Here is a 15,405-nt window from a genome sequence, read left to right as displayed (position 1 = left end):
GCACTGACTACCTCCACCTCCATTGTCGCGAAGGTGAGACGCGGCTACTGATATATTCTCCGCTCCAGCACCGGTTGCGCGATCTTTGCTGAAAATGCATTTCCAAGTCTCTCATAATGGCCACGACTTATGACGCGTGAACTTCGCTTTATGGTCCCACCTTCATGAAACAGGCAAATAGTTTGGTGTTAGTGCTTAAAATATTACGGATACACAACAAAGCGAGATTTTATTGAAATGCAGCTGACCTTAACAACATGTTCCCACTGGTCGTCGTCGATGTCAATTTTGTAATCTCCGTTCGAACTGAATCCCACGCCCGTTCGCTCTAAAATGTTCCGCTAACTTGTGTAACTACCTTTCCATGCAGTGATTTAAGATACGATGTGCGGTTGGCCTTTGTTGTCCGAAGTTGGAAATTCCTGCCGGATACTATCCTCGCACTTTTGAAGATAACCAGTCTAAAATCCATTGTCTGACTTCCACCCCAACGCCACAAGCTCAACCAACGTCGCCGCCAAGATCTCTTCCTCTCTGTGGGACCAGATCCGTCGCGTACGATCTCATTTTTTATATTTCCGGTGTCAGTAACACCTAAAAGAAAAAATTTTATGAGCATAACAAACCGACAAAATTGAAGTCTGGACGGGTGTCTTGAACGATGGTACACACTTGACGGACCACCACCTCCACTCTGTCCGCCGCCCATTCCTCCGGCCGCCTGAGACATGTTAACCTACACAACACAACTACCACTATCAAAATAGTAAGAGGACGCATACATAGTCAACGAAAACGAATGATTACGACTTACATCGACAGTATCTGAAGATCCAACTAAACAGCCCACATAAGGTTTAGCATGCTTCAATATTGAAAACGCAATGTCTATATAAAGCTACAGCTTGCCGCCAACTGGAGAAATGAATTTTTGGAGGGCTTCTCAAAATTTTCGCTTTCTAAACCCGCGTAAAACACAAGGGCAAAATAGGGAAGTCCCCATTAAGAGGAGGACATTTAAGTAAAATCAGTATTACACCTTCGTAAGTTGAATCTCCTTTACGAGAAAAAGGAAATCACTAAACGTAATATATTTATCCTTTACGAGTAAATGGAAATCACTAAACGTAATTAAATATATTGGGGAGACATGTAATTCTCTTGGTACAGTAATCCTTAAAATTAAGTATTGCAAATCGGCAATTGGGGTTAGCATAAATATATTGGGGAGACAAATAATTCTCTTGGTACAGTGGTTCCTCAAAATTAAGGATAGCAAAGCGGCAATTAGGAATGGCAATTTTCGTCCATGTGCAACCCCTTTGTTATTTACGTATACTTGGCACGAGTTTTAGAAAATGTAAAGAAAAATGAATGAAAAAGGATAGTGGAATGGAGTTCAACGTTTATAAGTTAATTTTATAAAAAAAAAATGTGAGTGTAATGACTTTGCCATTTTTCTTCATTTTTCATTATAAGTTCATTTTCATTTTTACAATAAATGGTAAGTTGGTTTCACAATCTGCTAACGCATTTCACTTACATTTTATTATAAAATAAATAAATATTTAAAGATGAGATTCATATTTTACTAACTTTTTCAACTCACTTTCTTTCATGTTCTCTCTGTCCCACTTTAAGTGGAGCATATCTAATTCGGCACGAGATTTTATATTGAAGTATTATTTTATGAGTAAAGTGGAGAGAATAAAATAGAGATGGTGGTGATTCTATTTACAGAAATATATCCAAAAAAATATATATAAATTAGAATGAGACAGAAGAGAATATTTTTTAAATCCTTGTTAAAAGGACAATTAGGTGTGGATAAAAAGATTATAAAAATGTGGAGCAAGAAATGATTTCAGAGAAGGAAAAACAAATTTTAGTGGATGGATGGCAAAACCAAAATTAGTGACTGATGATAAGTCAAAGGGGTTAGGCCCACGAGACTTGGAACAGTTCCAACTGGCTGACCAATTCCAACATTAGCATTAATTATGAGGGTAACAAAATTCCAGTGCATTAATTAATTACTAGCAATTGACTCCAAGTCTTCCATACGGAATTCACACGACAAGACCCAACTCATATATTTTCTGATTAACATCTCATCTGAAGCCATGTCTACGCCGATGGAGTAAGTTATGTGTACAATCTTTCCAGCTTAGCATCAGTTCTTGTTAATCTATATATATGTTATGTGTATGATATTTTTTTTCATTTTGATTGGTAGATATTACAGGAGTATACCTCCAGTGACCAAGACATATGCAGTCGTATGTTTGTTGACAACTGCTGCTTACCACTTGGACCTTTACGATCCACGAACCATTGCTCTTTTTTATTCCGATATTTTTAAAAAGTTTCAGGTACTCTCCGTCCATTTGGTTTGTCATAAGTTTTAAAAAATAAATGGAGATAGTAAGACGAATGTGAGACTAATTTTTAGTATTAATTTTAGGGAAATTGGTCTCTAAAACCATGAACTTTGCCTAAAATTTGGTATTTCCCATGAACTTTGAAATTGGTATATAATATCACGAACTTTGCATTTTGTTTAGTATTTCCCACGGCATGTTTATTACTATATTTTACTAACTTACGAGGCTTTTATCATACTTGACACAATTAAATCAACGTGGTTTTCAACGTGACTTTTTATGCTACATGTTATGAACTTAAAAAGTGATTTCAAATATTATAAAACATATCACGGTTGCCTATGTTAAATAAGATTTTGATGAAAATATCTTATTTGAGTGAGTTCGAGAAATACCAAACAAAATGCAAAGTTCGTGATATTATGTACCAATTTCAAAGTTCATGGGAAATACCAAATTTTAGGCAAAGTTTATGGTTTTAGAGACCAATTTCCCTTAATTTTATACTCCCTTCTTCCCATAATAATTATCCAATTTTTCTATTTCGGTTCGTCCATAATAAGAGTATTATTTCACTTTTACCATAGATAGTAAGTAGGTCCTACAACTTATTTCAATCACATTTTATTGCAAAACAAATATATATAAATGAGACTCATATTCAACTAACGTATTCAACCCACTTTTCTTTACATTTCTAAAAAGCCCGTGTCATAATTAAATAAGACTCTTATTGTGATACGAAAAGAGTAATAAATTTTGAGTGTAAAATGTTAGTATAACGTCGGATCCAAATATCAAAAATGAAAAAAAAAGTAAATGATTTTTCAAATTATGGCAACATAAAATTACTATTTAAATGATGAGCCGATGAAATATTTTATTTATCCTATATTCTCTAATCCTAACACAAAATTGACCTTAAAACTATATAACCCATCCATTGTAAAGTTAAAATATAGTATTCCTTCTGTAGAATATAGTTGAGACTGTGGGTACAAAAATTAATGAAAGCGTATTTACTTAGTAAAGTAAATAAAATATATAAATGAAGAAAGAGTAAAATAAATAATTGAATAAAGAGTAAAATGAAATAGAAAAAGATAAAAATATATAATTGAATAAAGAGTAAGTGAAATTAATTATGTTATTTTTTTCATGAAAAAAATATGTTTCCACTATAATGGGACAGTTCAAATACAACTCAACTATAATGGGCCCTGAGAGAGTAGCATTTATTTAGTTAAACTTTTTAAATTATCTTATAAAATATTATCGATTTCATTAATTGAGATTAATCCACCACTAAATAGTTTATAATTGAGATTAATAAGTTCTAACAACAACAACTGAAAACTAATATATCTTAATTGGAGATGGACGCACTCGATACATGCAAAAAAATTTCCTTTGTATGAATAAGATCATGAACAACTTATATGCTCCATACCTCACCCAACAAAAAATAGTCGATCTTTTCATATATTTTTTCATGATCTTATAAAATAATACTCCCTCCATGCTAATTTGGTCCATCCTTGTTAATTGTCCCACTTTATTTATAATAGACCTCGCATTCAACTAACTCACTTTTACTCATATTATATTATAAAACTAATATAAGTATAAAAGTATGACTTATACACCATTAACTTTTTTAACTCACTATCATTTATATTTCTTAAAACTCATATTGAGTCAAAGTGGAATACATAGTAGGGGACAGAGGTAGTATTTTCTCCGTCCTTAAAAATAAAAACTATTTCCATTTTACTTCGTTCCTTGAAATTATATATTTTCTATTCAAGAAAATTATTTTCTTTTATAATATGGTGGAACCCATACTCTACTATTAATACTTCAATCACTTTTTCTTTTTTTCACTTACTATATTAAATGTGCAATAAAACTAATGACTCTTTGACCAATTGAATGTTTAGGAAGTATATAACTTATAACAATAATTATCAGCTTTTATTCACAATTCTCTTTTTTAATAAAAAAAAGAGGAATATTTGTTTTAAATAAGCTCTCACCTTTTCTTATAAACGCAGTAACTCATGTAATATTTGTTTTACAATTTATTAAGTCTTGAAATATTTTATACTCCCTCCGTCCAAGAATAGGAGTTCCGTTTTTCTACTTTTGTCCGTCTACGAATAGGATTTTCAATTCTTTATTACTACAAATGATAAAGAGGTCTCACACTTCACTAACTCATTCCACTCACAATCATTTAAAACTACTCTCTCCGTTCCGGCTAAGATGACACGTTTCTTAGTCGGCACGAGATTTTAGAAGTTGTTGGTTAATGTGTTTAAGAGTGATAAAAGATGGATGTAAATATTAAATGAAGAGAGAAAGACAAATGAATATTTTTTGGAGTGAGAAAAAATGGTTGAGTGTATTAATTAAAGAGAGAAGGTTGTCAAATAGAGAAATGTGTTATCTTATATAGGATAAACTAAAAAGGAAAGTGTGTCATCTTAGCTAAGACGAAGGAGTAATATATACAGATAGGACTCATATTCCACTAATTTTGTTCCACCCACTTTTTTTAATATTTCTTAAAACTCATGGTGGAATGAATTGGAACTCTTATTTACTGACGAAGTAAGTAAAATTAGCCAGTTACATATATCTATATACATGTCCTTGTAATATACTTTGTGTTTCATTTTGAGGCAGGTTTGGAGACTCATCACACCTTTCTTCTTTCTAGGACCATTTTCTCTACCATTTGCGTTGCGTCTCTTAACTATGTAATGATAAAACTATCCAAACTTATCCAATTTCTTTTTTTTAATAAAAGCTTTTGGCAATTATTATTAGAATTGAACAAATTTGGATAATTAAATATTGCAGATTACTTTACGGAGTTCAGTTAGAGAGGGGACCTTATGACAAGAGGACAGCAGATTTAGCATGGATGTATATTTTTGGAGCAATGACTCTCCTGGTAATTCTAATTTATTGTTAATAAGTTATTACAGAAATAAACTTGTCGTGCAAAGTTGTCAGGCGTAATACCATCCCAAGAAAAATAGAAACGAAAGGAATTACATGGACATAATAAAGGAGTTGCACTAAAATTTAAAATAAAATCGTAACGTGTTCTAAAATGTACGGAGTGATTACTCTATTTATAAGTGTAGTCCTCTGCAATGGGGTTCTACATCAGTCAAACAAAAGTTCATTCTTCCTCTACGATAGTCGAGAAATAGAAATGTTACGAGCGTCTTTCGGACACGTGTTAGACGTGTACAGAGCGCGTGTATCTAGCCATGCTGCATCTGAAAACGTCTCACGGCCCATCACATGTGCACATAATTATTACGGCTAATAGTTAAGTCTCTTAGATATAAGATTTATGAAATCTCTTTCTTCAATTCGTTATCGTTCACCGGGAATCAATTTAAATGAATCAGAACATACCACAATCATTTGCTTGGAATATAAATCGATTAATTTCACGAAATTAGAACTTTTGTCAGGCGTGCGATCAGTCAATCAGCGTTGACCGGGCTAGATTCCAAACATTATCAATACTGCAAAATTTCTTTGTAGACAATTTACATTAGATACTTTTTGTTGGTTATATGTAAAATATAGGTCATCGTAGCAATTCCATATTTGTGGCATCCATTCACGGGGCCATGCTTAGTTTACGTGCTGGTTTACAACTGGGCTCGAGAATTCCCAAATGCTCGTGTCAATGTCCACGGTCTATTCGAGTTAAAGGTATGTTTTAATTAAATGTTGTTAGAAGAAGTATTTAATTGAATTTACATCATAATTAGATGTGTGTTGTTGGTTGTAACTTGTAACAGGGTTTTTACATGCCTTGGTATATGTTAGTAGTAGATTTGCTTGTTGGAAATCGTATTAAACAAGGTTTGATCGGCATTGGCGCTGGGCATCTTTATTACTTCTTGTCAGTACTCTATCCCATTTCTTCGGGCAGGAGGACTCTCATCAAAACTCCTCTATGGGTGTATCCTTCTAACTTATTTTTACTTCACCATATCTTTTTAATTAAGCTACTACTTCTTCCTCTGTTCTATAATAGTAGAGTCATTTCATTTTCTACATTCATTTTGAAAAAATAATTATAAATAGTTAAAGTAGACAAAGACAGCAAAAAAAGAGAATATTGTATATAAGACTTTCTCTACAATATTTTCTCTCTTACTTTACTCTCTTTCCATTTTAACTATATTTATTACTATTATTTTTCTAAAGTTAGTGCAGAAAAGAAAATGACTCTACTAAGAGTTTGAGTTTTTCCTTGACTTGTAGTAGTCATAACTTGATTGCTTTTTGGGGAGAGGGATACCAAATGAACTCACCATTAAGAAACTCGAATCAAGCCGATTCGGATGGTGGTGGCGCATTTCGTGGTAGAAGCTACCGCTTAGGCGGCCGGTAGTCTAGACATATATTTATATAATTATAAACACAATATGCTATCACTCCTTTTCATATTTCTACACTACACAAGCACTACAAGTTGTGTATATGCTATGCCCAAGAATGTATTACCTTTGTTATGGTTGCTATATTGATCTATAGAATTGATGTTTGAGCACATTGTTAGGAAACTCTGACGTTACAAGTTACAACTTGTCATAAACGGGGTAATGTTAACATCTCTTAAATCTTGTTTAATATCTATTTAGCGATGATCATGCTCATCAATTTCAAGTCTGGATAACTCTCCTCCTTATTAATCTTGGTGTAGTTTTTTAGTCAACTATGTATGCATCAGATAATCAAAATGAAAATATTACTTCCTCTGTCCCACTATAAGCATTCATATTCCTTTTTGAGACATTCCACTTAAAATGAGTTATTCCTTACTAGTAAAAAATTAACACATTTCACTCTCTCTTACTTTATTCACTTACTTATTTTATTCTCTCTTCACTTTCATACTTTTTTCTCTCTCTACTCAATTCTTTAAATATCATTTTCTTAAATCTCATGACCAAAAGAAATTGTATCTCGTTTATGGTGAGATGAAATCAACCTTTAATGGTGTTGAGGAAAATTTCTTCCAAAAAAGTACTCTATCCGTTCAAAGGTAAATGTCGCACTTTCCTTTTTAGTTTAATCCCACAAAAAATGTCACATTTTGATTTTGGAAAAAGTTCTTCACCTTAATATATAAAAGACCAAATTTAGTCACCTATATTTGTCATAAAAAACTTTTTGGTTCTGTACATGAAGTGTGTGACCTTTTGGTCTCAAACGTGTTTGACCAAAATAATGACTTAATTTTAATCTAATTAACATAATTAATTTGGTCAAATATGTTTGACCATTAGTTTTAACGGAAAAAATTAAGTTTGGTCCAAAACATATTATTTAAGACCTAAAAGTCACAAACTTCATGTATAGGACTAAAAAAAATTTAGGACAAATATAAGGGACAAATGGACTTTATTCAATATACAAATATATTTTTCTTCACTTAATATACAAAACATTTCCTGAAATCTCATATCATAACTCAAGTGTGATACCTATCTTGCAATGGAGGAAATAGAAAAGAAGTGAACAAAATCCTTATATATAATTGGAAAAATGTTTTGGAGACATAATGACATTGCCATAATAGGGTTAAAAGGGCAATTTAAGATTATAATAGATTTATAATTAAATTTATGTTATATATAAATACTATTTTACCTTTCTAGTAATGAACGTTGGTCTTGCCTTTAATTAAGGAATGTAATGTGAGTGTGTTAAAGAGCTTTGTTAAATTAAGTGTCTAACATTTAATAACATATTAAAGTCTTTTATTTCATCAGTCGTCAAGCTCTCTCTCTTCTTTTCTATTTATATGTTTAACAATAAATTCTTATTTTCCTTTTCTCCAATTATAATTTTTTATAAACAAATTCTCACTTTCTTCTTCTCCAATTATAATTCTCCATCAACAAATTATTTCTTCCCAAATTGTTTAATTCCATTTGCTTTGTCTCTTCCCAAATTAAAATTCTTTATGGAAATTAAAATTGCCTAGTTGATCCATTCGGTTCTCTCTGCAGTTTCTAGAGCAAATTTTAAAAAATATTTTTTTGTAAAACTTTAAATTTCTTGATTCTTAATTTTTAGAATGTTTTAGTTGAACCCCAATAAAAAAAATAATAATTCATGTTCTTAACCCATCTATTTATACGTTATATAGTCCATAATTTCTCATGTTTTTTATAAAATATTAAAGTTCTTAGTTCGATCCACTATATTATAAAACAAATTAGAATTTAATATGTGATGTGTTAATACTAATTGAGTTGAGAGTTTTGATTTAAGAATTTTATAATAATGATTTTAATTATTTAATTTTCATAATTTCATTTTCTATAAATTCTTAACTTTTTGAACGTTACAGTCGGCCCAAGATATATAATTTATTTATAAAATGGAGTTATTAGCACAATGCGCTATAACATACATCAAATTTAAACCTGATATATGATTTATTATACTAATTAAATTTACAGTTTCAAGTTTAAGAATTTTATAATTTAATTTTAACTTTTTTATTTTTCAATAATAAATTCTTAGTTTTGGAACGTTATGGCGAACCTCTATCAAATTGATATATAATACTATTATATTGATAATATATGAGTTCACATTTTCAATTATAACAATTTCATAACTTTGATTTAATTTTTTAATTGTAAATATTTTAATTCTTAATATTTTAAATAAGGAGAAAAATTATACAACTTGTAAAATATACCAAAAATGAAAAAGTATATAGTTACATTAATTAAGCATCACTTTAATTTACCATATTAATTAAAACTTTCTTTAGGGTATATATTAGTCCATAATTGCATTGTTAAGGATATATTAGTCCATAATTGCATTGTTAAGGATATATTTAAGCATCCTCTAAATTAAAATTAGAAAAATATTTTGGAGACATAATGTCTAAGACATAATGAGATTAAAGTAGTAATTTTATTTTACATTTAATTTTAAATTAAATTTAATATTTGTATATGTACTTTGTTGGCCCTGCATTTATATATGGAAGTAGTATTAATTAAGATCTTGATAAGGTTAATTTGATTATTTGTAAAATATAGAGTTCTTAACTAAATTTACTGTATCAAGAAAAATTAAATTATATTTCAAAATATAAATAACTTTAAATTATTAGTTTTTTACATCATTGTTAATGCTATTATTGACCATAATTAATATTTACTTTTCTTTATTAAATATTGAAATTTTACTATATCATGTAGCAACAAATTTGGAGTATGCAATTTTGATTTTAAAATTATTTGAGATGCAGTTTTGATTTTCATATTAATTGAGTACGTAATTTTGATTTTAAAATTTTTAAAATTTTAATATTAATTCTTTACATTTCATTTTTATTATTATTTCTGGAATTACAACTCAACAAAAAAAAATCACATGTTCTTAACTAATACTCCTATATTTAAAATCTTCTCATTTTCTTATATTAAAATTACTAACTACAAAAGGATATAATTACTGGAGCTTACGATTCTTAATTTTCTTAATTCTTAATATAATTAGTTGATGTACGATATATTAAATAATCTAAAATGAGAAAAGTTGATTCATCATTATTTTCGTATTAAAAAATATAATAATTTTTTATTTTTCAAACATTATAAAGTTAATTTTCTAAGCATAATTTTATAGAGTCGAAGTCTAACTAGTACTTGTCAATCAAAATATAAAAAGAATATTACATGTGATAAAAGTTAAGAAAATTAATACAAAAATACAAAAAGATCACGCAAATAAATGATTCATCATAATAACTACTACAATTATTTAATCATACAATTCAAATTTGAATAAGAAATTTAACAAAAAAAAATAAAATTAACCGGCTATGAAGTATAATATAAAAAAAGAAAATAACTCATAATTAAATTATCAACTAATTAGATAAAAATTTATTTGAAAAAATAATAATATATGAAGTTATCAAATTATTTTATTATTAAATAATAATTTAGTATGCATTATAGTAACTAATTTATAATCTGAATTCATGATTTTTAAATAAATAATATAGTATAAAATTAATATGAAAAAATTGATATGTAAACATATAAAAAGTTTCGAGCATGATTGTAGCTTATCTCTAATCAAATCAATAAATATGCATTTAGGTAAAGATATTTAATTTGATTTAATATTCCTTTATTAGATTTGTATCCATTTAATATGATATTGGGTAAAGTAGTCATTATAAAATTTATATCTATGTCAAAATGCCATAAGGGTATTATGTCTTGGAGACATTATGTCTCTAAATCACTACTCTTAAAATTATCCATAATTGCATTGTTGAGGATATATTAGTCCAGATATAAATTATACTTATGGCAAAAAAAATATAGGGGCATTATGGTATGGAGACATTAGGTCTCTAAATCACTACTCATATAATTATACCACAAGGTGAGGATTTTTTTTTGAGTGAACTGCATAAAAAGGCCCTAACTTTTTGAGTTGTTGCACCGTTGACCCCTAACAAAAAAAAATCCTACCACAGGGGTCTAACAAAATATAAAATCACAAACCTTGCATATTTTGCCATTTTTCGGACGAAATTGCCCAAATTGCTTGAAGGGCAATTTCATCTCGTTATCCCTGAAACTTGCCAGTCTGCACACCTATGTTGAGACTACAAGTTGGTGTGTAAGAGATGTCAAAAATCAAACAGGCTATTAGCTTCCACTTTTTTATGATGTTGAGTTAGACTATATTATCTCTCCCTCTCTGTTCAGTCCTCTTCCTTCTTCCTTCCTTCTTCCCCTTTCGTTTTTTTCTTCTCCGTCATCGTGTTGTGAACCCCACGAATCACCATCCCATACTCGAGTTAGTGTGCTTCTGTTTATTTTTTGTAGGGTGAACTGCTTCCCGTTTAGGCTAATCGATTGGCAACGCGAATTAGGGGTTTAGGGATTTCAAATTTTAGGGTTACCGTACTCTGCAAATTTTGGGAGATTTCATTTGAGAGAGCAATATTAATGGCAAATAGTGAACTGTTATTATTTTTTTTAACATATGATTCATTTGTTGACTGAGAAATGAGTAGTCACTTATTCTTTGTTAACTGCTTTTATTTTCAGTATGAATGTTAATACACCTACGTAGAGCTGTGACGAATGTGTGATAATTGATTAGAATTTAGTTGTCGGAATTAGTTGTCTCTTTAAATGGGAAAATTAGTTATGCTCTTTGATCTATTTTGGTAAGTAATTTGTGGAACAAGATTATTTGGTTAAATGATGAAGTTTGGTCAAATTAGTGTAATAAGTACTAATAATGAAATGTTTCATTGGATACAATATTTGTATCTTACGAAATCACGCATAATTAATAATGTGTATATGCGACAAGTAAACACTGTTTCCAAACGTAAAACAAAGGAATTAAAAAAATCATCTAAGAAATGAAGTTAATTAAACATTTCGTGATGACAAAAATCAATGTAGATAATTAAAAGGGAAAAAAGGGTAAAATGAAATGCATCATTCAGTAGCCATGGATGATTTGGGAGCATTTATTTTTTATCCAACACAGACCGTTTCTGAAGGAAGCTTTAACCCTACCTTCAACACTGTACACTTTGTATTTAGCATTTATTTTGCAATTTTCAAGGGAGGGAGAGGAAAGACATGACATTTCAGTCACATCATTGGGCATATGTCAGCCAAACTGCATGCTGCAGGAGGTGCATGCAGAGGCGGCGGGTAAATAGGCGAAAATGCCTTTTAAGGGCAAAAGGGTGTTATTGTCCGAAACTACCTGATTTGTGATTTCATATTTTGTTAGACCCCTATGGTGGGATTTTTTTTTGTTAGCGGTCAACGGTGCAACAACCCAAAAAGTTAGGGCCCTTTTATGCAGTTCACTCTTTTTTTTTCGAGAATAGTATGAGCGTAGACACCATAGTTTATGGACTATTTAGGTGGCGTTCGGTTGTCATGACTAATAATCATGAGACTATCCATCTAGGATTAAGTTATGGGATTATTTTAGTTGGAGGGGGAAGGCTATGACTAATTATGATGAGAATATTCATCTAAGATTAAGTTGAGGGAGTCAATCTTATGAACCAAACATGATACATATTTAATCATGAGATTTAGTCTTGCCAACCAAACACCCCCTTATAGAATTGATTCTATACAATAAAAAAGTGAGCGGTAAAATGGTCTCTAAATAGGATGCATATTCGCGATATTTTGTTAATTGCACCTGATATCCGAATAAAGTTTTAAATTTATTTGAGGTATTTTCCACCGTTTCTTTCCAATTTTTCCATTTTAATCGTTGAGATCACTATTGAATTTTTTTTTGCAAGAAGATGCATACTTTTCCATCTTTTGCAAATGCAGTTATTTTTGTTGGAAAAGCTACTGTCAGAATTTTACTTTAGCAAAAATTTGACTAACGCCATTATATTTTAAATGATGTCATATTTTTACATTAGTTTAGAAGAGACATTTCCTTATATTTTTATTTTTGTTCTCGTGTTGAGGAATACGATAGTTTCGACAAATTCTTTATGCGGAGAAGAAAGTGGATGTAAGTGGATATGATAATTCTAGAAGGAAATCATACAACATATTGTATTAATTGTGTTTGTGGGGGTGTAGGAAGCGACGAAGCGTCCTCTCTTCATGTTTTGAATTCATCACATTCTCAATTTGTTGTGTCCACCCACAAAAGAATAAGGATCAAAATTTTAGAAAATATCTAATAAGATTAAACCTATAAAATAAAAGATGGAGATTAAAGTTACTGTTGATGCAGAGAAGATAATAGAGAAAAGAGAACTTGAAAAGTTAAAACATACAATTACAAAATACTTTCATTACTTCTAAACTCATAAATTAGACATGTTGTTTAAAATAAAATCTGCAAAAAAATCGACAAATTAAAAATGCACCGCATTAAATGAGCTAGTGACAATTAAAAAGAGAATGCTATTATAGTGCCCTTGAGGATAAATATGATAAAAATGGAAAAAGATGAAAAATTACCTATAATAAATTAAAAGGTTTTCTCCAAATACTACAAAATGCAAATTGCAATTTATTTTCATGAAGAACCTCTAATATGCATCCTACTAATTCCAATACCATTTTCATAGTTCACTCAAAATAAAAAATTTTACATATTGAAATTATATATAATGACATGCATTCGTTATTTGCTTATAGAGACAAATAGATTTGAAAATTTAAATTTATTACATGAAATATTTTAATGATATAGTATCGAATATATTTATATTTGTTTTTAATTTAAATTTGTGAAGATCCAATTTCACCGAGTATCTCAACTCTATTGAGAAATGTCTAGTTGCCGCTGAGACCCCCCCCCCCCCCTGCCCTATCCTCTCAAGCGATTTGCCGTGCCTTCATCGGTAATTTTATTTTTTCAGCCATTAGTTTAGATTTTAGTACAATTAAATGTTGTCAGAAATTCTGGTTCTGAGAATTGTGTTTGTATCATAATAAGTCATTCATGTTCATGTATATTTAACTCTTTGTTATAGCCTCAATTTTAGTCTTTGCATTTGACTCTTTGTTGTCTCGGATTGAGCTCTTGATAAATATTCCAGAATTCTGACATACCGAAATGAAGAAATGGCTGTTGTTGTATTGTTTGCTAGACTAGTAGCCACAAAGTTGATATCCATGTGATCAGTAAATGGGATTATGAGACTGAGTGAATAGTTGTTGTTGTTGGGTAAATTTGGAATATTGTTCTGCATTTTCTAGATTCTAAGAAGAATAAGGAAGCATGCCAAAGGTGAAGACGTACAAGCAAAGATGAGAGAAGGTTTTTTGATTCTTACTAAAACAATATTCTATTTGTGTTTTCTTGCTGAGAATGACCCACATGATGGTAAAAGGAAATTTCAAAATTGCCCATCAGAAGAGTAGATACATATTTGATCTCTATCACAGGAGGAAGGAAATCTCCAAGGAATTAGTATATCGTAACTTAATTGCGAAATGGAAAAAGGTAGTATAGCAGCTAATTGAAGATCTTGAACATTTTCTTTGTTGTTATTGTGTATTGCTGCACCAAATAAAATGTTAAAAACCAAGATAGCTATAATTACATGAAAATTGTTTTGATGGCAGCCTGGTTATGAGAGGCTTTGTTGCCTGCCGAGTAGGAGAAGGTTATTGAATGTGTGCATTGTGGTTGTAATGGCTGTGCAAGTGGGGATTTCATTGTTTAACTTGGAAACATGTGACTTTCTCTGATTTCATTTGATATTATAGTGATGAAATGAAATTTAGTTATATTATGTGATTAGTGTCAACTGTGTCTGCTCATCTTATCTATTAAAATTTTAAAAATCAAAATCACATTTGGTTAACCGATGACCGAAACAAAAACAACAGTTTTTGGTTACCTTTGATTTATAGGAACTAGGAAGGGAATGACGAATTTAAGCAAGTGAATATTCCAGTTAAGTCCAGCACCTCCAACTCAAAGAGGATTATTTCCTTCCAAATGGTCAGCATTCAGCAATGAACAAACTTCTTTCATTTCAGTCTTTTAAAGATCGAAAAATGAAAGGCAGAGTCAGTGAATGTGGATATAAATGAGCTTAAAGGCAATGAGTTGGTTATGGGAAAGATGAGATACAGTATAATGAACATTGCAGCATAACTAAAGAATAGTCTCACTTCATTGCCCCCTTCATCACGAACTTTACTGATTGACAGAAATCTGTATTAAATCTAGAACCAGCTCCGCTTGAGGTAGTTCCACACTTCCAGCAACTAAACCTGCAGCCTATTAATTGTCCTATAGACCATATTTATTTTAAAAACTCTGCGCCCAAAAAAGTCCTTTTTAATTTTAAAGTATCAAGCTTCCTCAACAATGTTTTATATCAAACTTTCCTTTTTAATAGAAAAACAGTTTTTGTTTAATTTAACAATTCACGGCATTTAAAATAGATTAATAGTTTGGT

General features: G+C 30.3%; 1 protein-coding gene across 2 annotated transcripts; it reads left to right on the top strand.

Moving 5' to 3' along the window:
• Positions 1-2,010: 2,010 nt before the first annotated feature.
• Positions 2,011-7,078, top strand: LOC125208111 (derlin-1-like). 2 transcript variants are annotated; one of them, XM_048107667.2, is made up of 7 exons: positions 2,011-2,140; positions 2,237-2,372; positions 5,073-5,146; positions 5,250-5,343; positions 5,997-6,125; positions 6,215-6,378; positions 6,687-7,078. In XM_048107667.2, the coding sequence occupies exons 1-7, from the start codon at positions 2,124-2,126 to the stop codon at positions 6,811-6,813; spliced, it is 741 nt and encodes a 246-aa protein (XP_047963624.1). In that variant the 5' UTR covers positions 2,011-2,123; the 3' UTR covers positions 6,814-7,078. The 2 variants fall into 2 exon arrangements, with proteins under 2 accessions (XP_047963624.1, XP_088916433.1); XM_089060307.1 differs by lacking the exon at positions 2,011-2,140 and having other exon boundaries at positions 2,147-2,372.
• The last annotated feature ends 8,327 nt before the right edge of the window (positions 7,079-15,405 follow it).

The sequence above is a fragment of the Salvia hispanica genome, chromosome 6 (genome assembly GCF_029641045.1).
Source record: "Salvia hispanica isolate PSC_SH4W2 chromosome 6, Shi_PSC_v1, whole genome shotgun sequence".
NCBI classification, from domain to species: domain Eukaryota; kingdom Viridiplantae; phylum Streptophyta; class Magnoliopsida; order Lamiales; family Lamiaceae; genus Salvia; species Salvia hispanica.
Note: the sequence above shows the minus strand (reverse complement) of the source record. Positions and strands in the feature narration are given on the sequence as shown.